The sequence below is a fragment of the Brachyhypopomus gauderio genome, chromosome 2 (genome assembly GCF_052324685.1).
Source record: "Brachyhypopomus gauderio isolate BG-103 chromosome 2, BGAUD_0.2, whole genome shotgun sequence".
NCBI lineage: Eukaryota > Metazoa > Chordata > Actinopteri > Gymnotiformes > Hypopomidae > Brachyhypopomus > Brachyhypopomus gauderio.
Window position 1 is genome coordinate 4,112,205 of NC_135212.1, and position 18,889 is coordinate 4,131,093.

At 44.7% G+C, this 18,889-nt stretch overlaps 1 protein-coding gene across 1 annotated transcript; it reads right to left on the reverse strand.

Annotated features, from left to right (window-relative positions):
- Positions 1-12,037: 12,037 nt before the first annotated feature.
- LOC143508733 (voltage-dependent T-type calcium channel subunit alpha-1I-like) lies at positions 12,038-18,165 on the reverse strand. Its single transcript, XM_076997378.1, has 5 exons — positions 17,561-18,165; positions 15,193-15,330; positions 14,306-14,453; positions 13,825-14,060; positions 12,038-13,566 (listed from the first exon to the last, which is right to left on the reverse strand). Exons 1-5 carry the CDS (start codon positions 17,648-17,650, stop codon positions 12,931-12,933), a joined length of 1,248 nt encoding a protein of 415 aa, XP_076853493.1. The 5' UTR covers positions 17,651-18,165; the 3' UTR covers positions 12,038-12,930.
- Between the last annotated feature and the right edge of the window lie 724 nt (positions 18,166-18,889).

Here is an 18,889-nt window from a genome sequence, read left to right on the forward strand (position 1 = left end):
GCGTGAGACACACGCATTTGACCGTGTTCACACGCTCTCACGCCACACTTCCAATATCTCACGCCGGAAAAAAATATCTAATTTATTTACCTCTGATTCACATCTATGATTCAATGAGTTACTAGTTCGCACCAAGTTCATTTTAAGCCCCCCCCGTCAACAATTTACACTCGCCACCTCCTCCAGGTTCAAATCTCACTCCAAGGGATCTTCAAAAGTTGGTAACTCTGCAAGTGATTGGCTAAGGCAGCATTATGGTAGCAAATCAGAGCCAGTGTTTTTACACGCGCGCCGAAGCACGCCAGTGACACGCAAACGGAGAACAGGCAGAAATGGCGAGTCAGGAGCAAGCCGAAGAAAATAAAATACTTTTCTTATTTTCTTAGTTCCTGAATGTCTACCAGACTGGGTATTTGATTTATTTAATTAAGAATATAGGTTTTATTTCTTAAGTTTACTTCTGTTGTGAACAAACCAGTTGTTTCAGGTTGAGAGAATTTAATTTGATAGATGTAAATGCACTTTATATAGTGTAACTGTTTACTTTTGCTTTTTTTTTTTTTTTTTTTTTTTTTTACAAAGATTTGGGATTTTAAAGGATTTTATCCTGCACTGGTCTGTGGATGTGCAGTAAATATCAAAAGTTAAACACGTTTCTGATCTACTCATTTCGACTGACTGTGAAAACTGCTTTTTCAAAACATCCTTAGCCTATTCATTGGCATATAACTTTTTTTTTAACTGTAATGCAAATAGTTACTTTCCCAGGTAACGAGTTACTTTTATTATAGAGTAATTCAGTTACTAACTCAGTTACTTTTTTGAACAAGTAGTGAGTAACTATAACTAATTACTTTTTTAAAGTAATGTTCCCAACACTGGTAATGACCCAATCCACACTGCAATCTGCTGAGGAATCTGCCTTCACAGAGAAAAGCCATTAAATCCCATACAGATTAAACAACACAACAACAGCATGTAGGCTACACAGGCTGCATAAGAGCACGTGTTTGTTTAGGGGGTAAAGAGATTTTGTTTTTGGCAGGAGGAGTCACATATGGACATGTTTGGGTAATGCTAAACTCAATCTGTGTGTGTGTCTGTGAAGGCCATGAATTCATATGAGTGGGTGTCTAACATATGGGCTCAGGCAGGGTCGTGGTCCAAGACAGGAGGACCAGACCCCACTGGAACGCCCATGTACACCCCCACTTACAAACATGCACACGGGCACGCCCACAAACACACAGGCACACCCACAAACACTCGGGCATGCCCACAAACACACGGGCACGTCCACAAACACACGGGCACGCCCACAAACACACGGGCACACCCACAAACACACAGGCACGCCCACAAACACACGCACCTGTACACACCCACGCACGCCCACAAACACACGCACCTGTACATACCTACCCATGCCCAGGGTAGGTGCAAACACATGCAAACAGCCACGCCCAAACACGCACACAGGCATGCCCACGCATACATACACACACACACACAAACCCATACACACACACGCACAAACACCCAATTAGTTTTGTGTTTCAAAGCAATCAGGCCCATAGCAGGATTTACAGCAGTGATGAGAAGTGCATACCTATCCCTGTTAACATTTAATTAGAGCTAGTAGTTTCATTTAGAGTGGCAATGGAGCTTGACTACATAAAGCATGTTCATTATACACTTATAGACACACACACACACACACACACACACACACACACATGCACACACACACACACACACACCCACACACACACTCACACACACACACACACACACACACACACACACAAACTGTTCTACCACTGGCTGTGTTTTCAGTGACTCAGAAAAAGAAAGCCTTAGGGAAAAACATATCCAGCTCTAAAAAAATCTAACTAGAATATTCTGCACCAAGCGTCTGTGAGCCATTTTGGAAGATCAGTATACACACAATAAAACAATTATTGTAGCCATGACAACACCACACAAAGACACAGGTGATTCATGGTTTCCTATTTGAAATGCCTGTGCAGAATTTTTTTGTATAGCCACATCAAAAAAATGAAACTTTATTTGTGTGTTTCTTTCTTTCATTCTTGTTTTGCTTGAAGAACTTGTACTGTCTCATAGGGGTGTGGACAAGTTCTGTTGCTTTTCCATGGTACAGTGATTCATAGCTGTCTTACAAATCCATTTAAAAATCACCTTTGATTAAGATAAAACATCTTAATCAACCCAGGACTGACTTCATTAAAAGTTTCAAGGTAGTGGAGTAAATTGAGAACAATGGCAATACTGGTATTGAAAGGAAATGAAAGCACAGAGCCGGCCCAGGGCTGCTTAGGGCCCTCGCGCCACTAGGGGGCGCCCAAGAGCACCGGAATATTATGACGAGCCAATTAATTACATAAGAAAGTGGTGCTGAGGTGGTAGCATGGGGGGCCTCAGATGAAATTCTGCTTAGAGCCTCATAAATGCTTGGACCAGCCTTGAAATCACAGTTACATGCAAAGGTCTCAAGATCAAACATCCAGTGCAAATGGTTGTCATAAAGTGTCGATATTGTAAATTTTATTTCATACAGTACATTTTACAAGGAAATCTTAATCAGGACCTGCAGGGAATGAACAAAGGAGAGACGGGGGGAGGGGCCAGGCAAGAAGCTTCTCAGCACAGGATGAAACCTTCTGACTGGAAGTCATTTTCTCCTTATTGCCAACTGGCTAAATATATACACTAAATTACAAGACAGGTTGTTGTTGTGTTTTTGTTTTTTCATTATTGCACAATGTCTGTTTGGTTTTTTTATGAACAGGATCAATAGAATAAAGCAATAAATCCATTTTGACAATATAGTACAAAGAAAACAAAAATAAAGTGTTATGTATATATGTATGTATTTATATACTACATATTCATACACTCTTTGGGAAAAGAAATTCTCTGGAACCTCAGAAGATATCATCAAAACTTGAGAAAATTACCAGAGAAGCACTGGATTCTTCAGTGGTAGCAAACCAAACATTTCAGGTGTGTTTGAGCCATCTATTAGAAGGAAGTAGACAAACAGGTATCTTCATGTACATGTTGAAGTTTCCACTAGAAGAGGTTCCTTCAAATCCTACACCAACAGCAAAGGCAGACCGGCCCTCACGGGCAACATGTCAGCTACGACTAGCTGACAATAACTTTTAAATTACATTTGATTAATGTATTGTTAGTGTAATTTACTTTTTCTTAGGTCTTTGTCATTTCTACATTTCTTCAACAGCTCTATAGCAAAAATTAAGACCAATGATTAAACATTGCCGCTCGTCTTTACACCAAACACCCAGAGAGCCTAGCAGAAGGGCTTTTCTTTCTCCATGAAACATATCCATGGAACATATATAATTAGACATGTATTGATTAATTCAGAACTATTATAATTGATTTGAGTTGTATTTTTGTATTTGTTTTTAAAGACAAGAAACATACTAAGTGGGAGGGAGAAGACCAGGTTTACTATATTTGGACTGTGGGGGGGGGGGGGGGTGAACACAATGTAGTTGGGGGGTAAATGAACTCAGCATGTAAGAAAATCTGTGCAAAGTCTGTAATGACTGAAAAATCCCATAAGAAATGGACCAATGGATCATCATAAGGATCAGACCAAAAGTGTTTGAGGGGCAGATTTGGCCCACAGACAGGCAGTCCTAATTTAGTGCATACATTTATACATTACAGCCCCTAAATCACCCAAAAAAGAAAGAAACCTCCCCCCAAACATTTGTCTTTAAAGACTGTACCACTTTGTTGTCATCAAAAACATGTTTGCACGTTTTAAAAAGGTAAAGGTGACATTTTATCTTTTAAAATCTTTAAAAATGTATTTTAAGTATTTTGAACATACAAAATACATATTTCATATAAATACAATTCATTTTCATTGGTAGTTTGAAGCTTGTTAAACTTGTTGGGTAAGTATTTCAATTTTTTTTCTTTTTGTATTTTTTTTTGTATTTTCTATGTGTATTTCTAACTCCTCTGTTACTTCAACAACTTGCATTTATAAACAAACGAATAACAACTGAGCTGTTTACCCATGTTCTGTCTGAACAGTCTCTCACGGGAGGGTCATATCAGTATCGTCTTCACACAGACGCATCCTCTTTGATTCTTCAAATACACTAAGACACAGACACACATCACACAAAGTATTTGACCTTGAAAAGACACTTTTTCAATATGCTGAAAGAATCGTAATCCTCGCCTTTACTCTACAGATAATAGGACAGCTATTAGTCTCTTGACCCCCGTGAGCCTGATATTTCTCATTCCCTCTCTTCTCTCTCCATAGTCCTTGCGACGTTATCTCAAAACCCCCCTCTTACCGTCTTATTCTCAGCGCGTACACATGAAGCCAAATTTCATTCAATTTGCCACTCCATTGGCTGGCCACTTTCAGCGAAGCTAGCGATCAGCGCGCTACTCAGCGCAGATCTGAGAAACGATTATCGCTTGTGCTTTCTTTCCTCGCATTCTATTTTGATCACTTATGCGGAGCGAAGGACCCGTCGTCCACGCCCTCGCGGTTCATTGTGCCATGATGAAAAGTCTGGAGCACAGTGACATGGACAAAGTGGGAAGTTTGAAAACAGTCATGATTTCAGTGTTGTGTCTAACCCTTTCTGAACAGCGGTCACCAGAGGCACAAGTTCTATATAGATGTTAGTTCTCACCGCTGTTGCATAGAAAAATCTTTATTTTTCTTACAGTAGAGCAGATCAAAGATTTTTTCCCCTTGGTTAACCACAATGACCTTATAAATAGAAAGTGTCTCACTTCTAACACTGAACCCTGCAGTCCAGCAAATCACTGCTTGTAGACGTATATTAAATGACACACCGGAGACTTTGGCCCATATCAACACTAAACTGTATGACACCATTGTGGGAAGCCAATGCTGCTTTCCCCTAATCCTCTTTTCTGCCTTTTTCTCTACCAGTCTCTCATCCTTCATCACCCACAGCCCTCCTCACCCTCCTGTCCTCCCCAATTCCTCCTCCCTCCCTGAGGTCTTCTTGTCCATCCTCCTACACATCAAAGTGGCTGAAGTGTCAGGGGACATTCAGCTGGTCATGTGCAGTGCGCCACAGCTCAGAACGGGCAGCTTTCAGTTCCAGAGGCCCAAACCACGGACGTTCCTCCACAACACACTCCCCACACACTTGCTGTGGACCGCCATTGGCATTCTGACGTGACCTGTTCCCCGGCCACTTCCAAACAGCTCCAGAGAGGTCTTTTCTAGCAGCAGGTTGGATTTGAACAGAGCCCTGTGGCAGGGTTGGAGAGTCAGTCTGTCTGCAGTCAAGACGAAGGCATGTTTCCATAGCACCACACTGCATCACCTGGAAAGCTGATTCTCTTTGACGGGATTGTGCTGGTATGGAAGAAGGGATTAGCAGCTCACAGCCTGCTACAGAATCTATATTACCGTGAGACTGGGGCATGCTTGCTTTTTGAGAATGTTTATGCTATCCTGCAGTTGAAATGAGCATTTAGGGGACAAAACACTTCCTACTAAGGGTCTAAGGGACTAGGCGTCACCACTAAAGCATGAGACGATGCCCAATGTGCATGTGAACCCTCTTATTTTGTTTCCACACTGTGAGTGACTGGGGCCAGGAATGGAAATGTGCATGATAGCAGTTTCCTGTGGTAAAGGTGCTGGCTTTGAACGAGCTTCCTGGAGCCTGTGGTTCCACCGCATACGCTGCCCAGAATAAAGGGCTATTTTAGACCCCAAAGTGAGCGAGTGGCTGCATGTGTGTATACGTGTGTGTGTGTGTGTGTGTGAGTGAAAAGGAGGGGTCCAGGCCCGTGTCAAGAACACACAGTGCCTGCCAGCTTCAGCCGTAATGGAGGAGGCAAAATCCCTCCAGCCACTGCGGTGGATACGGCGTGCTGCACAAAGCCAGCCGGAGATCGATAAGCAGCTCCTCCAGTCCCTGTACCCGGGTCTCTGGCTCAGACTGCCACACAGCACAGAGGCCGCGTCAATACTGGAACACACTGCTCTCAACGCGTGGCCGCCTGCACATACCCTAACCACCACGATAAATATGTAATCCGGGCCCGAGAGCCTTCTCCCAGAGTGAACCTGGAGATCGCACCTGCACAACTGGGAATGGGCAGTCCGAGGTTTCTCAAGCCATTCAAATGCAAATGCCATATGCAGCCGAGCATTTACAAGAGAAAAAGAACAAGAGAAATGGAGATGTAGAGAGGGGGAGGGGGAGGTAGGGAGAGACAGAAGCAGGCCCATTCCGAAATGATTATAATTAAAACATACTCAGTAAACTGGGCAAAGAGCTCGACTTTTCCTGCACCCCTTAGATAATCATAATTACTGGGCTTTTGCAAATCTGACTAATCCAAATATAAACTGAGATGTTTTTTGTGCCATATGCTACCAGACCAGAGTTCAACCCTGGTGAGCGGGAGCAAAATCAGGACAAATTGAAAGCTAACTGGAGCAACAGGGATCGTCTGCAGTGCATCCGGATGAAGACGAACACAGTAGCAAGAAATGGACTCCAGTGAGGATGAACGGTCCGTCCACAAATGTAAAGTAGCACTGCATCAACGGGCAAAGTTGCACAGACAGAGCATGCAGAGAAAAGTTGATGCATAACATTATGATTATTGATGTGGCTGGAATGCATTTCAAACAAATAAACAAAAAATGGAATTAACGAGAGAAAGGGAGAGGGGAAGGGGTTAGGGTTAGTGCATTTGTGAGGTTTGAGGAATGTAAAGCGTTTGCTGTAGTCATTAAACAAACACCGCACGATGGCATCCCACCACGCGCTGGCTTCACCTGAGCTTTTCACGGAGGTCAAAATGCTACATTTCTGATCTTCACTGTCAAACAGTCCAAAAACGGGTGGGGTAAAGATTTAACGAACAAACAAAACACGTTACTGCTTGAAAATAATAATAAACACACACAACTGCAGTCTTTTCAATTTGATTTCATTGGGGCACTTTTCTTGATCTTACGATGTGAATAGATTTACGCACGTAGAAAGCGAATAAGTAGCTAGACATGAGAATAAATGGTTTTGAAGAATGATTTCATTCCTACGTGGTCTAGTCAGGGGCCATAAGGACATTTTTTTTAACACACCAGTGGCTTTTTATTACTAATCACAGGACACCTGCTGTACACTACCGTGAGGAATGTTTCCAATTTATATTCTGTTTGATTTGACGACGGTCAACACATAAATCGTGCAAGCTCTGAAAGCTCAAATATATGCGTCATCTACTTGGTGTTGTCTCGGTAGTGCGTAGGAAGCACACCGCCATTTCTGTGAATATTACCGTTTTATGTTTCTAAACAGTAAAGGCTGCATATTTACCCACAAAACATTCTTTCTGAGGCTGTGCAGTTAAATTCCTGTGTCAGAGTCAAGAGGCGAATAAGGACAAGCCCAGAGAGTTGTGACCTGGTCTTTACAAACAGGAAGTTACAACGCCATCAATGAACATTCTCGCAGTCCTCTAAAGCGCAAGGACGAACAGAATTGATTACAACCTCGTCTATCACGAGTGTGCTAAAGGAATTTCAGGGGCTGCAGGTTCTTTTGCACACGGCGGGCCAAGGGCTGTAGGAAGCATCCCATGTGTTAACCAAGAGCCCAGAGAGCTAACAACGTGCTGCCTTTGTATGTGTAATAGGCGAATAGTTTTTTTTTTTTAATTTGTGCTCCAAGATTTATGTTTGTGTTAATTCAGAGAAGCAATCCATGTGGGTTCAAAAGTTAAATAAAATAATAGCCCAGAGAATTGAATTAAACATACAATAATCTCTACAAATACTGGTTCAATGCTGTGATAAACAGATTCGAGTCCTGCCATTGAACTCACACTAATGGGCTCTCAAAGTACTTAAAGGACATTCATTGGGAAATGATGGGTGTTATCGATATATGGCGTAATCAATATATGCCAATATTTACCAATTTACCATATGAAATCATTCAATTAATTTAGATTTAATAAAAATTGAAAAAGTGCCATACTGTGTAGATAGGCAATAAGAGTAATTGAAATTCGATCCCACAAGTACAAGCGCATTCTTATTTGGAAAATTTCCATTCCAACTCCAAAGCTTTTTTGCTGTCCGTACTAAAATTACGACGTGCTTACATCACTTACATTAGGCTACGAATAGAGTGAAAAAACTACAAACTCAGCCATCAAACCTGGAGTCTCCGAGCACACACTCCCAGACCCTTATCCACTAAACTCTCTGAGTCTTCCTACCCAGTCCTTTCCTTGACCTACTGCGGTGCTTTCGCTTTGGCCTTCAGAGCCCAGCTGGCACGCACATGCAGTAGCTCGTCAGAAGCTGACGGCCCCTCCTGCCACTGGCCCAACATGGGGAGCACCTCGCCTCAGGTATGCGCTCTGCTTTTGCCCACATCAAGCAGGCCCTGATTGAACCCAGTCCTTCTCCCCTGCCTTCCTCGCTGGCGGAGGTCCTTTTGTTTTTCCCTTGCTCCTGTTTTTGTGTCTATTTACATCCCACATCCCTGATCCTGAGGTAAACGCAACAGAGCTTGAATCGCTCTGCCCTGGGAGGGTGTCAGAAGCTGTTCGCCTTCTGTAAACTTGATGAGGTGTGTGTGTGTTTGTGTGTGTGTCTAAGTGGGCCAGTGAGAGAAGGGAGAGAGAGCACGGGTCAGTGGGCATCAGGTGTGTGAGGTGGTGTGTGCTTTTGTGACCATGGTGTGTCAACGTACTTGATTTAGCCACTGTCAATTAAATTGACAGAGAAACGTAGATAAGGACAGAGAGGGAGAGGGGGAGATTATGTACTATACACAGCAACCACATCCACAAGTATTTTTAACTCTCTCTACTAGGGCAGTAGACCAGCAGACTAAAGACTATGGATTGTTTCATTTGAGTCTCTCCTACATTGTCTTCTCAAAGCAGCAGTGATCATTAAAGGAGATCATTTCTCTCTGCTAAGTGGGATGATCCCCCCCCCCCAGTTTTAATCAAAAACATTCCCTAGCAATTAGCTCCTACCTCGACCCCCAGCAACATACAGACAAAGTCATTATCAAGTCTTCAGATAAACCTTTGATGCCATGATGTTAGAAGGCCTCTACATAACACACACAGCCAAGAGCAGAGCAGATTAAGAAATTACAAACAAATAAACAACCACTGAATCTTTATCTTTGCTCTGAGCTCTCATCCATGGCATTGCGTAGCGGCAACTTGTACCGGATGCATTTACTGGCATGCCATGCTCATTATCTTCGGCCGCCTCTATGAAGAGGATTAATGTCCTGTGCACATAAATCTAACATCGTATTTTGGCATGAGCAGTGGCGATTGAAGAGGGTTGGGCGAGGGGAAGCTTAGCTGCCAATGGGTGATCAGACCTCAGAGAGCGACTTCTAGGTGGAGGCGGGGAGATTACACCCAGCCAATGGGCACTCTCCTCAGCGTCTTGCTCCGCCCCTCAGTGTGGTGTAATGGCATTTTATTTCCTAACCCACTCTCACTCTGTTCAGGGCCCCAGCTACATGGTGGTTGCTCTTACGGTTTACAAGGGCCGACCAGACGATCCCCACTTCCAGACGTGTGGTCACTGAAATTTCTGACAAGGAGTCTCGAGGCAGCTGTCTGACAGGTGCCAAGTCTCGCAGACTGGAAGAGCACTCTGTCTACACATAATGATGAGCGTCCCATGGGAAATGTAGTGCCACAAAAAAACTACAGTCTGCTCTCCTGGGAAATGTAGGCTGCACATCAACGCTGCTTCAGCTCCAAGTAAAACAAGGAAGACTTTCAGAGTGAGAAAAAATGGACTGCTGTGTCCAAAATGAAATCCAGAGAAATCTTTCTCACTCTCAGACTCTCAAAAATGCATGATTTCATTGTCATTGGTAGCATAGCACACATGCAATTCAATATACAAAATTATGTACATATGTTCATGATAAAGATGTGATAAAGTCCATCACAGAGTGCCTGGTAAAACCTCTAACACTCTATGCCATTAGACATTAACCATACACTAGCCTTTAATAAACATGACATGACACCCAAAAGAGTTAATATCATTTACTTATTCTACCATACTCAGATTTATTAAATACGTTTAACCAATTCACACTGTCTTTCTTGCAGGCTATTGCTAAAAATATAGCAACTGCTCTCAGAATCAATTATCAATCTTATCAATCAAGTCTATTTAGTAGTTTATCACATTTGCAAAATTGTAGGAATTTGTATAAACAAACACATATAAGATGCTACAAATGTTTAGGGTTAGGGCCAAGAGCACTGGTTGAAGCTTTTCTTCTAAACCCATTCTTTACATATCCCAAAATTTGCCCTCAGATGTAATAAATGCTACAAACATTTTAATATGACTGGGCTGGTTCCATTCAATAGCCAGTACTAGTGGTACGCCACATTCATGACACACTAATGTAAGCCTGAATTAAAGGCATCAAAAGAGGTGTTGAAACAGTAGCACTCAATTTATCCCTGGTCCTCCATTCCGTCTTGACTCCTGCCCCTAAAAACAACAGGAGTCAGTAGTGGTATGTTCCAAGGCCCTGAGTTCTAAATGACCTCATTTATCCATCTCAACCAATCGTAGCCCATTATTCAAATGAAGGGAAAGCTGTGTGTTCTGATTGGCTCCCCATAACGCGCAAATTTATGTGGGTAACACTATTATGTTGAAATAATAATATGATAGACATATTTGGGGCATACAAAGCTACTATTTATTGCTGTATTGTCACACTAACCTTTCATATCTTGTCCACGGACAGCAGAATTGTCTAAAAATATCCAAGACAATCTTGGAGAGTGAGAAAGCCCTTCAAGTTTGTGTCTTTTTAAAATAAACCCTAGCATTTTAATGTTCTCTAACCTAACGCTAATACTGTGTCAAGCAATGTGTGCAGAACTAGTGTAGTCTTGATTATATAGCACAACACCATTGATATACTGTATAATGGTAAATCAATGATATCTCCACATTATGGACAGACAACCACAATCAATCAAATGAAGTTCATCAAAAAGTCAAGCCAAATTTTGAGATTCACCCGAATTCTATGAAACAAAACACATCAGAGACACTAAACACTAACTGTAGACTATGCTAAAACACCATTTCGTCTTGAATATTTCGAGTGTCATACTTATAGGTTTAAAAGATGCTGCATTTGTACATGAATTGAGTGTTTGATCAATCTAAGCTGGCTAAAGATGGCGTATAGAGTGACTGAGTGCAATTAGTAAAATTCATAGAATATTAACAAGAAGCATCCTACTGCAGTCCTGAATCCATCCACGAACGGTGATGTTTAAATTATTGGAGCTGTTGCAAATCTAATAAACCTCATTATGGCATATGACACTCAAATTAAAGCTCTCCAAACATCATCAATGTCTTCTCTCTGGGGTATCCTGAAGGGTTGTAGACAGCAGAGACCACTGCTTCCTGCAGTGATGGTCACCACTGTCCTCCCGTGGTGCAAGGCAATACACACCCTATTCTTCTTTACTTCTTTGACGATACCTCCAAAATCCCAGAGCAACTCCAATCCACATTTTTTTTAAATTCACTTTCTTTTTTCTGTCCTTTTTTTTTTTGCTGGGTTTTTTTTAACCACATATAAAAGCCCCTCCCCTTACCAAAGTTATAAAATTGGAAGTCACTTGCAGGAAGCAGCTTCAAACCAGACAGAGAAACACAAGGGAAGGCATGAGAACAAGGCAACCATGACATATGTACTCCCCCAGTTTCCTTTACCTCCAACTAAAGAACAGTAATTAATGTTCCAATTTATAAAAAAATATCTGAATAAAAAGCATATTATGGTCATCCAGCATTGACATCCTCACACGGGTCTGTGCGTGTAAAATATCAGCTTATCTGATAAAGATGCCTTCATGCAGATGATCCCCCCCCCCCACCCACACCGCAGATTTTTTTTTCTTTATTAATTTTTTTCTTTTTTTTTCTTTTTGAGGCAGGCAGTTAAACATTTTTCCATTTGGTCCTTCAGCGTCTTTTCTTTGCTTGTCACTCCTCTCTCATCCTGCTCCAGTGAGCAATGCCAGCCGGGGGAGAGGCAGCCATCTTGGCCCTTTCCTCCATGTGCATTCTGTGTGACGTGACCGAGCTCAGCTTCAAAAGCACCACCCTCAAAACAATGCATACACGCACCACATGCGCATACACACACGCAGACACTGGAACACACGCACACGTGTAGACGCATGCAAGCACACAGTAATGTCCTGCATTTCTGTTGAATACATAAAGTATCTAAAATTAGCAAGGATTCTGCAGCCTTTCACACAGTCCTTTATTCCTAATTGAGTCCGCATGCCCTTTCTACAAGAAGTGAAGGTTCTAAACCGCACTCCCTTTGTTACCTTTAACTACCTACTTTGGGATTTTTTTTGCATTTTTTACTTTTAACTCATTAAATCCATTAGAACATCAGCAAAGATTGCTAAACCTTATTTGACTGCTACAACTCTTGCATTTGCGCTCCCTGATTTTACTCAGCTATCAGTATCTGTTGGTGTGTCATCCGGCGACACCGTTGCTCCAGAGGGACAACTGTCCCCTCTCTGCACTCTGGCTCCGCCCATCCACTCTCTGCACTCTAGCTCCGCCCATTCACAGCTCACAGGCACAGGCAGGAATCACCACTCCCTCAAGCGAATACAAAATGGGAAAAAGCCACAAAATGAAGAGTGAGCTCAAACTCATTTGTTTTGTTTGTAGGGAAACGATAGCATGGAGCATCGCATGTCCAAAAAAAAAAAACAAGAAAAAAAAGAGAGGTAGAGTGGTGGGCCTTAAGAGTGGAATGACAAAAAAGGAGTGTTTCATCTGTTTTTCCTGGAGCGCACCATTGTAACTTGAATCGTACTTTCTCCTTCAAATCCCGAAGCTTCCAAGTGTTCCTCTTTGGCCCCGCCCCTCCCCTCCACCCATGGAGGAGTGAGGTAGCCCAGGGGCTCTGTCGCAAAAAGCTGTTTTCCATCTTTTCCACAGGCTGGGCCCACCCCGTGCTCCAAACTGCCTGTGCTGTTACACTTCTTCACCACTGGGGGCACCAGAGTGCTGGGCAACAGCAGGGACGTTAGGGACAGGCTACTCAGCGTTTCCGACAACTGTTCACTGTTGCAGGCCTGGCCAGCCCTGCAACTCCGCAACACCGCCTCTTGGTCCGACGACTCTATGGAGCCCTGCCGCGTGGCTCTGGGGCTGCTGCCGTCCCCACAACTGCTCTGCCTGCGCTGGTGCCCCCTGGTGGCACGGAGGCTGAGTGCGACAGAAGGAACCGGTTTTAGTGTCTGTGTGGAAGGGCTGTTGGAGCTGGAGAGGGTCTCCAACTGCTCCAGGGGGAACACGGGGTCTTGGGGAGGCGAGACGCTGAAGCTGAGCCCTTCCTCCATGGTGGTCTGCAGACTCCCCTCCGAGCTGCCCGTGGCCAGGGACGAATCACTGTGAGATGCATACTGAGGAGATTCAGACCCAGAGCAGAAGCAAAAGACAGTGGTCATGAATTGTATAAATTCAGCTGTACTGCAAGATCCCCACAGTCCACAACCTATAGAGTTCAACTTACAGAGTTCATCCTTAACTAATTCCAACCCACAACAATTCAGTATTTGCTCAAATATTAAATGTACATGGACGGTCCTGTAGAACTCGGGTTATTAAGCTTGTGCGAGGCTTTGGCGTTACGTTAGTCAGCATGTCAGCACATGCCCTACCTGTGCAGTGAGCAGCTGGCTGTTCACCCCAGGGGAGCGTAAGGAGGCCCAGGAAGCAGGGGAGGTCAACCGGAGCCCTCGGGCCTTGTGCCCCAGCCGAGGTCTGGGGGGGGCTGGCAGGGCTGCCGTTGTTGGGTGGAAGAACTCCGCAGGGAGGGGGTAAAGAGCCCGGGGGTTGCCTGCACCTTGACCCGAGCCCCCATCTCCACCTCCGCTGTCGCTGCATGGTGCCCCACCTACATGAAGACAAGGATGAGGCAGGAGACGCCGGCTGCTGTGCTCCTCGATCCTATTTGATACGCCTCCCATTAAATCCCATTTATCTCCCACCACGAACCTAAGCAGTCAGGGTTAGGAACCCTGGAGCCCCCTTTACCCCTCCCGCCCCTAACAACTCCCCGTCTAACGCATAAAATCCTACGGCCGCTCGACCCAAGACGCCACCGTCTAGCACCGACTAGCTTCCCCCAGAGTGAGTCACCTGTGCTGTGGCGAGACAGTGAGCGTGCACGCGGGCTCCTCCAGGGTCCGTCCTCCGGCCCCGGCGCCCTCTCCTCGGACCCCGTGCTGTGGCCTCTTGACGGCCGCTGCTCCGGTGCCTCCTCCAGCTCCCCGTGGCTCTCCTCCTCCTGCGTGGGGAAAGAACCCAACATGGGGCCTTTAGCATTTACGCTAACCGCCCCTTTCTTCCCATGTCACGGCTAATCGAACCGGGCTTCCCGTCCGCCACACGGATCCACGGATGGTGGATGTAAAATAGAGCTTCTACTACACCAGTTCTTGTTAGAGAACTTCATATAGCACTTATAGAAAATCCTACAGCTCGTCATTTTGTCTTAGTTAAAAAAAAAAAATGACACAAATGGATTAATTTCACACGGATTCAAATGGCAAATGTAATCTTACTCAGTTCCACGTGGCCCCTCAGTCCTCCCAGTGTGTGTGTGTAAAACGCACGGGCGAAGAAGCAGAGCGGTGAGGCTGGTGAGCAGCACCCCGTGGGTCTGAGGGATTTATTCGTTTCATTTCTCGGGTCTAATTAGGCTGGGTCCGCGGCCATTTTGGCCACTTAGGTCTCATTAAGAACCGACAATGAGAGAGTCTTAAGAGATTATGGAAGTGGATAAAACCAGCAGCAGCAGGTGACTTCTGGTCCGTGCCAGAACTCTTATCGGGGCGGATTAAGTACTGTATAGAGTAGTAGCAAGACTACACTCCAAGTACATTCATGAAAACCTCTTTTGAGCACAGGGAATTCTGAATAGTTCGAAAGGGTATAAACTGAGATAACCCAGTTATAGTGCACCAGTGTGAAGTGAAGGAGTGATTTTTGGGAAACGTTGTTGCCTGCTTGTGTCCAAAGTTCACCTTGGTCTCCTTCACCACCAGATGGTACATGCTCTGTTCGTCCAGGCTGAGGTCGTCTGGCAGTGCCTGGGAGGACGACTTGTCGGAGAGCTGCTCGGAGCGCAGAGACACCTGCTCCAGCTCTGCCATGTGTATCTCCTGTCCGGACAAGCGAGAAATAAAAGAGAAATAAAACAAACCCACAGATTTGAAACTCTTCCATCTCTACAACAAGTTTCCTTTGTGGTACTATAAAAACAAAACAAAACAACACACAAAAACCCAAATAAGCCTTGGTCAGGATGCTGAAACACATCCCCAACCAGCACAGAAATAGCTTTGATTCATGAGAGCACTAGTAAAGGTTAACGTGTTGCTAGGGAACATGTTGTGCATGCAGCCTCTCTGCCGCTGGGCTATTGTTTTGGCAATTGTTTTGGCCAAAACTGCAAGTCTGTCGGCTGCAGAGAGTCCAGAGTGGAGCTCCACGGTTCAAAATCCCTGAAAGGGAATCATCTCATCGTCAACTGCGAGTTAGCTGGACTGGACGAGGCCATTCACAGAGAGTCTGACTCAAAATTGGAAGTAATGAGAGAGGAAGAGTGAGAGTGAGAGAAAGACAGAAGGAGAGAGAGAGAGGGAGGGAGGCAAACTCCATAAATCAAGATCTGGACAGAGAGCTGATGGAGATGAGGCGGGGCAGATTGACATGGTCTGCAGACAAACTGAAAGGAGTAGTGACAGGTGAGGAGGTTCCGGCTTGACTGACGCTTTGCCCAACCAATCGCTGTCCTGTCTGTCATGGTGATTGACACAACTGGGACTTTTGTATGCATGTCACTGAATACATATATGTGGACATAAGCGTCTGTATGTAATAGATATGATGCTGTAGAGGTTAGATGGATGTGAGACGGAGGTTGCAGATAGTCACTCACACACACACACCACACATTATATATATATATATATATATATATATATATATATAAACTCAATGTATGTATACATGTACATTACTGTATTTTTGTCAGATTTATGTGGTGCAGGCTGCTTTGCCAGTAGTCTTTTTTTATTACTGGATATAAACTTTCCTTGTGTGCCAGTGACAAGCTGAAATAAATGCTGCGTTCAGGGCTTCCTGGATTTACTCCACACGCAGCGGACTAACAAGAATATTCAAATACCACTTCAAGCCAGAACACTCAGGCTGAGGACCTATGAAGAACAAGCAAGCAGACTTTTAGTGACTTGCATTCATGAGGCCAAACTGCTTACAGCACTGAATCTACAATAATGTAGGTCAAGGTATTCCCTTCAGTATACAATGTGTAGTGTATTGGCGTAACAGGTGAGAGACTCTTGAGAAGTAAAAAAAAAGCCATTATTATACAACAGCCATTGTTATAAAACCTTCTGCCATCTGTCCGGGTGGAGAGAGGCCAGGCTGGGTGAGGTTTAGGGGACGGGTGGAGAGAGGCCAGGCTGGGTGAGGTTTAGGGGAAGGGTGGAGAGAGGCCAGGCTGGGTGAGGGTGAGGGGGCGGGTGGAGAGAGGCCAGGTTGGGTGAGGTTTAGGGGGCGGGTGGAGAGAGGCAAGGCTGGGTGAGGTTTAGGGGGCGGGTGGAGAGAGGCCAGGCTGGGTGAGGGTGAGGGGGCGGGTGGAGAGAGGCCAGGCTGGGTGAGGTTTAGGGGGCGGGTGGAGAGAGGCCAGGCTGGGTGAGGTTTAGGGGGCGGGTGGAGAGAGGCCAGGCTGGGTGAGGTTTAGGGGACGGGTGGAGAGAGGCCAGGCTGGGTGAGGTTTAGGGGGCGGGTGGAGAGAGGCCAGGCTGGGTGAGGTTTAGGGGGCGGGTGGAGAGAGGCCAGGCTGGGTGAGGTTTAGGGGGCGGGTGGAGAGAGGCCAGGCTGGGTGAGGGTGAGGGGGCGGGTGGAGAGAGGCCAGGCTGGGTGAGGTTTAGGGGACGGGTGGAGAGAGGCCAGGCTGGGTGAGGTTTAGGGGAAGGGTGGAGAGAGGCCAGGCTGGGTGAGGTTTAGGGGAAGGGTGGAGAGAGGCCAGGCTGGGTGAGGTTTAGGGGGCGGGTGGAGAGAGGCCAGGCTGGGTGAGGTTTAGGGGGCGGGTGGAGAGAGGCCAGGCTGGGTGAGGGTGAGGGGGCGGGTGGAGAGAGGCCAGGCTGGGTGAGGTTTAGGGGGCGGGTGGAGAGAGGCCGGGCTGGGTGAGGGTGAGGGTGAGGGGGCGGGTGGAGAGAGGCCAGGCTGGGTGAGGGTGAGGGGACGGGTGGAGAGAGGCCAGGCTGGGTGAGGTTTAGGGGGCGGGTGGAGAGAGGCCAGGCTGGGTGAGGGTGAGGGGGCGGGTGGAGAGAGGCCAGGCTGGGTGAGGTTTAGGGGACGTACCTCTGGTGGGTGTCGCCTGCAGTCTTTGCACAGCGGCGGGGAGGAGTAGTGGAGGAAGACGGAGCCTGAGAGGTTGTCGATCAACAACATCTCGCCCTCAAAAGAGTCCTTGATGAGCAAGGAGACGCTGTCCAGCCACACACTCTCCTGGGACACAAGCACACATTACTGTCATCACGGTTCATAGAAGGCATTTGAACACATTATATAGGGTTTATTAATGAAAAAAACAGAATTTATTACTGATTGCTAAGGGGTAGGTAATTGTAATTTACCTTAAAATAATCATTAAGCAGTTATAATAAATAAAATGGGAACTGGTGACATCATCTGTATTGTTAAACCTTATTACTTATTACGCCTTATTACTTATTACGCCTGTCAATGTCATCAGATATATGTTCATAAAATACTACCATTTACCACCATAGGATGGACTGGATGTTAATTTTTGACCAAATGCTTACCAATGCTTTAAACTAATTTTTAAAGAGCGTATGACCTAATTAATAACCATTAATGAACTTCTTTTAAAGCATTCATAAACCATTTAAGATTAGACTATTAAAGTAGTTGTATGTTCATCTTGAGTGGTACTGAATTATGGGTTTCTTTGGCAGGACATATTTGATTTTGGCAGGATATTCTACTTGGAAAAAAAAAAACTAGCAGCAAAATGAATATCTAAAAGGGTCTCGCACATCTGTAATAGTGCATCCGGACGACGTCATCCTGAAAACATTCGTTCACGCAAACATCAGTTCACGGATATCAGCCATCAGAGTTCACAGATATTATACATTCATTAAAATAATGTAGAAAAATGTTAATTAGTCATAATGGTGATTGTTAAACATAATTCAAGTGGCCCTTCTGAAAAAGCTGAAGAACCAGTGGTTTACAACTTAAAGATTGCAACTTAACTTGCCATTTGTGTTACTTAATGGTGATCTTTATTTTTCTAATAACTCTGCTTACTGCATCAACAGGTCCTCATTAAGTCACCAGGGCTTCAGATCCCTTTATACCAATAAACAAGTAGACACAAAAGAGTATTTTATGCATGACATAATGTGATCAGGCCAGATGACACACAGAGAAAATATGTGCAACCACCTTGAAGTAGAAACAACCAGAATTTTAATGCTATTCTTCTGAATTTGGTGATGGTTAGATGCCCAGTTACATGTAATACATGTTAAAATACCTGACCACTACAAAAATAGATAAATAATGTATTTATAATAAGAATATTGTCTAGTGGCTATATGTGTGGACAATTTAAAGTTGAAGCACAAAAATTCTCTCTCCTCTCCTCCCCACTTCACT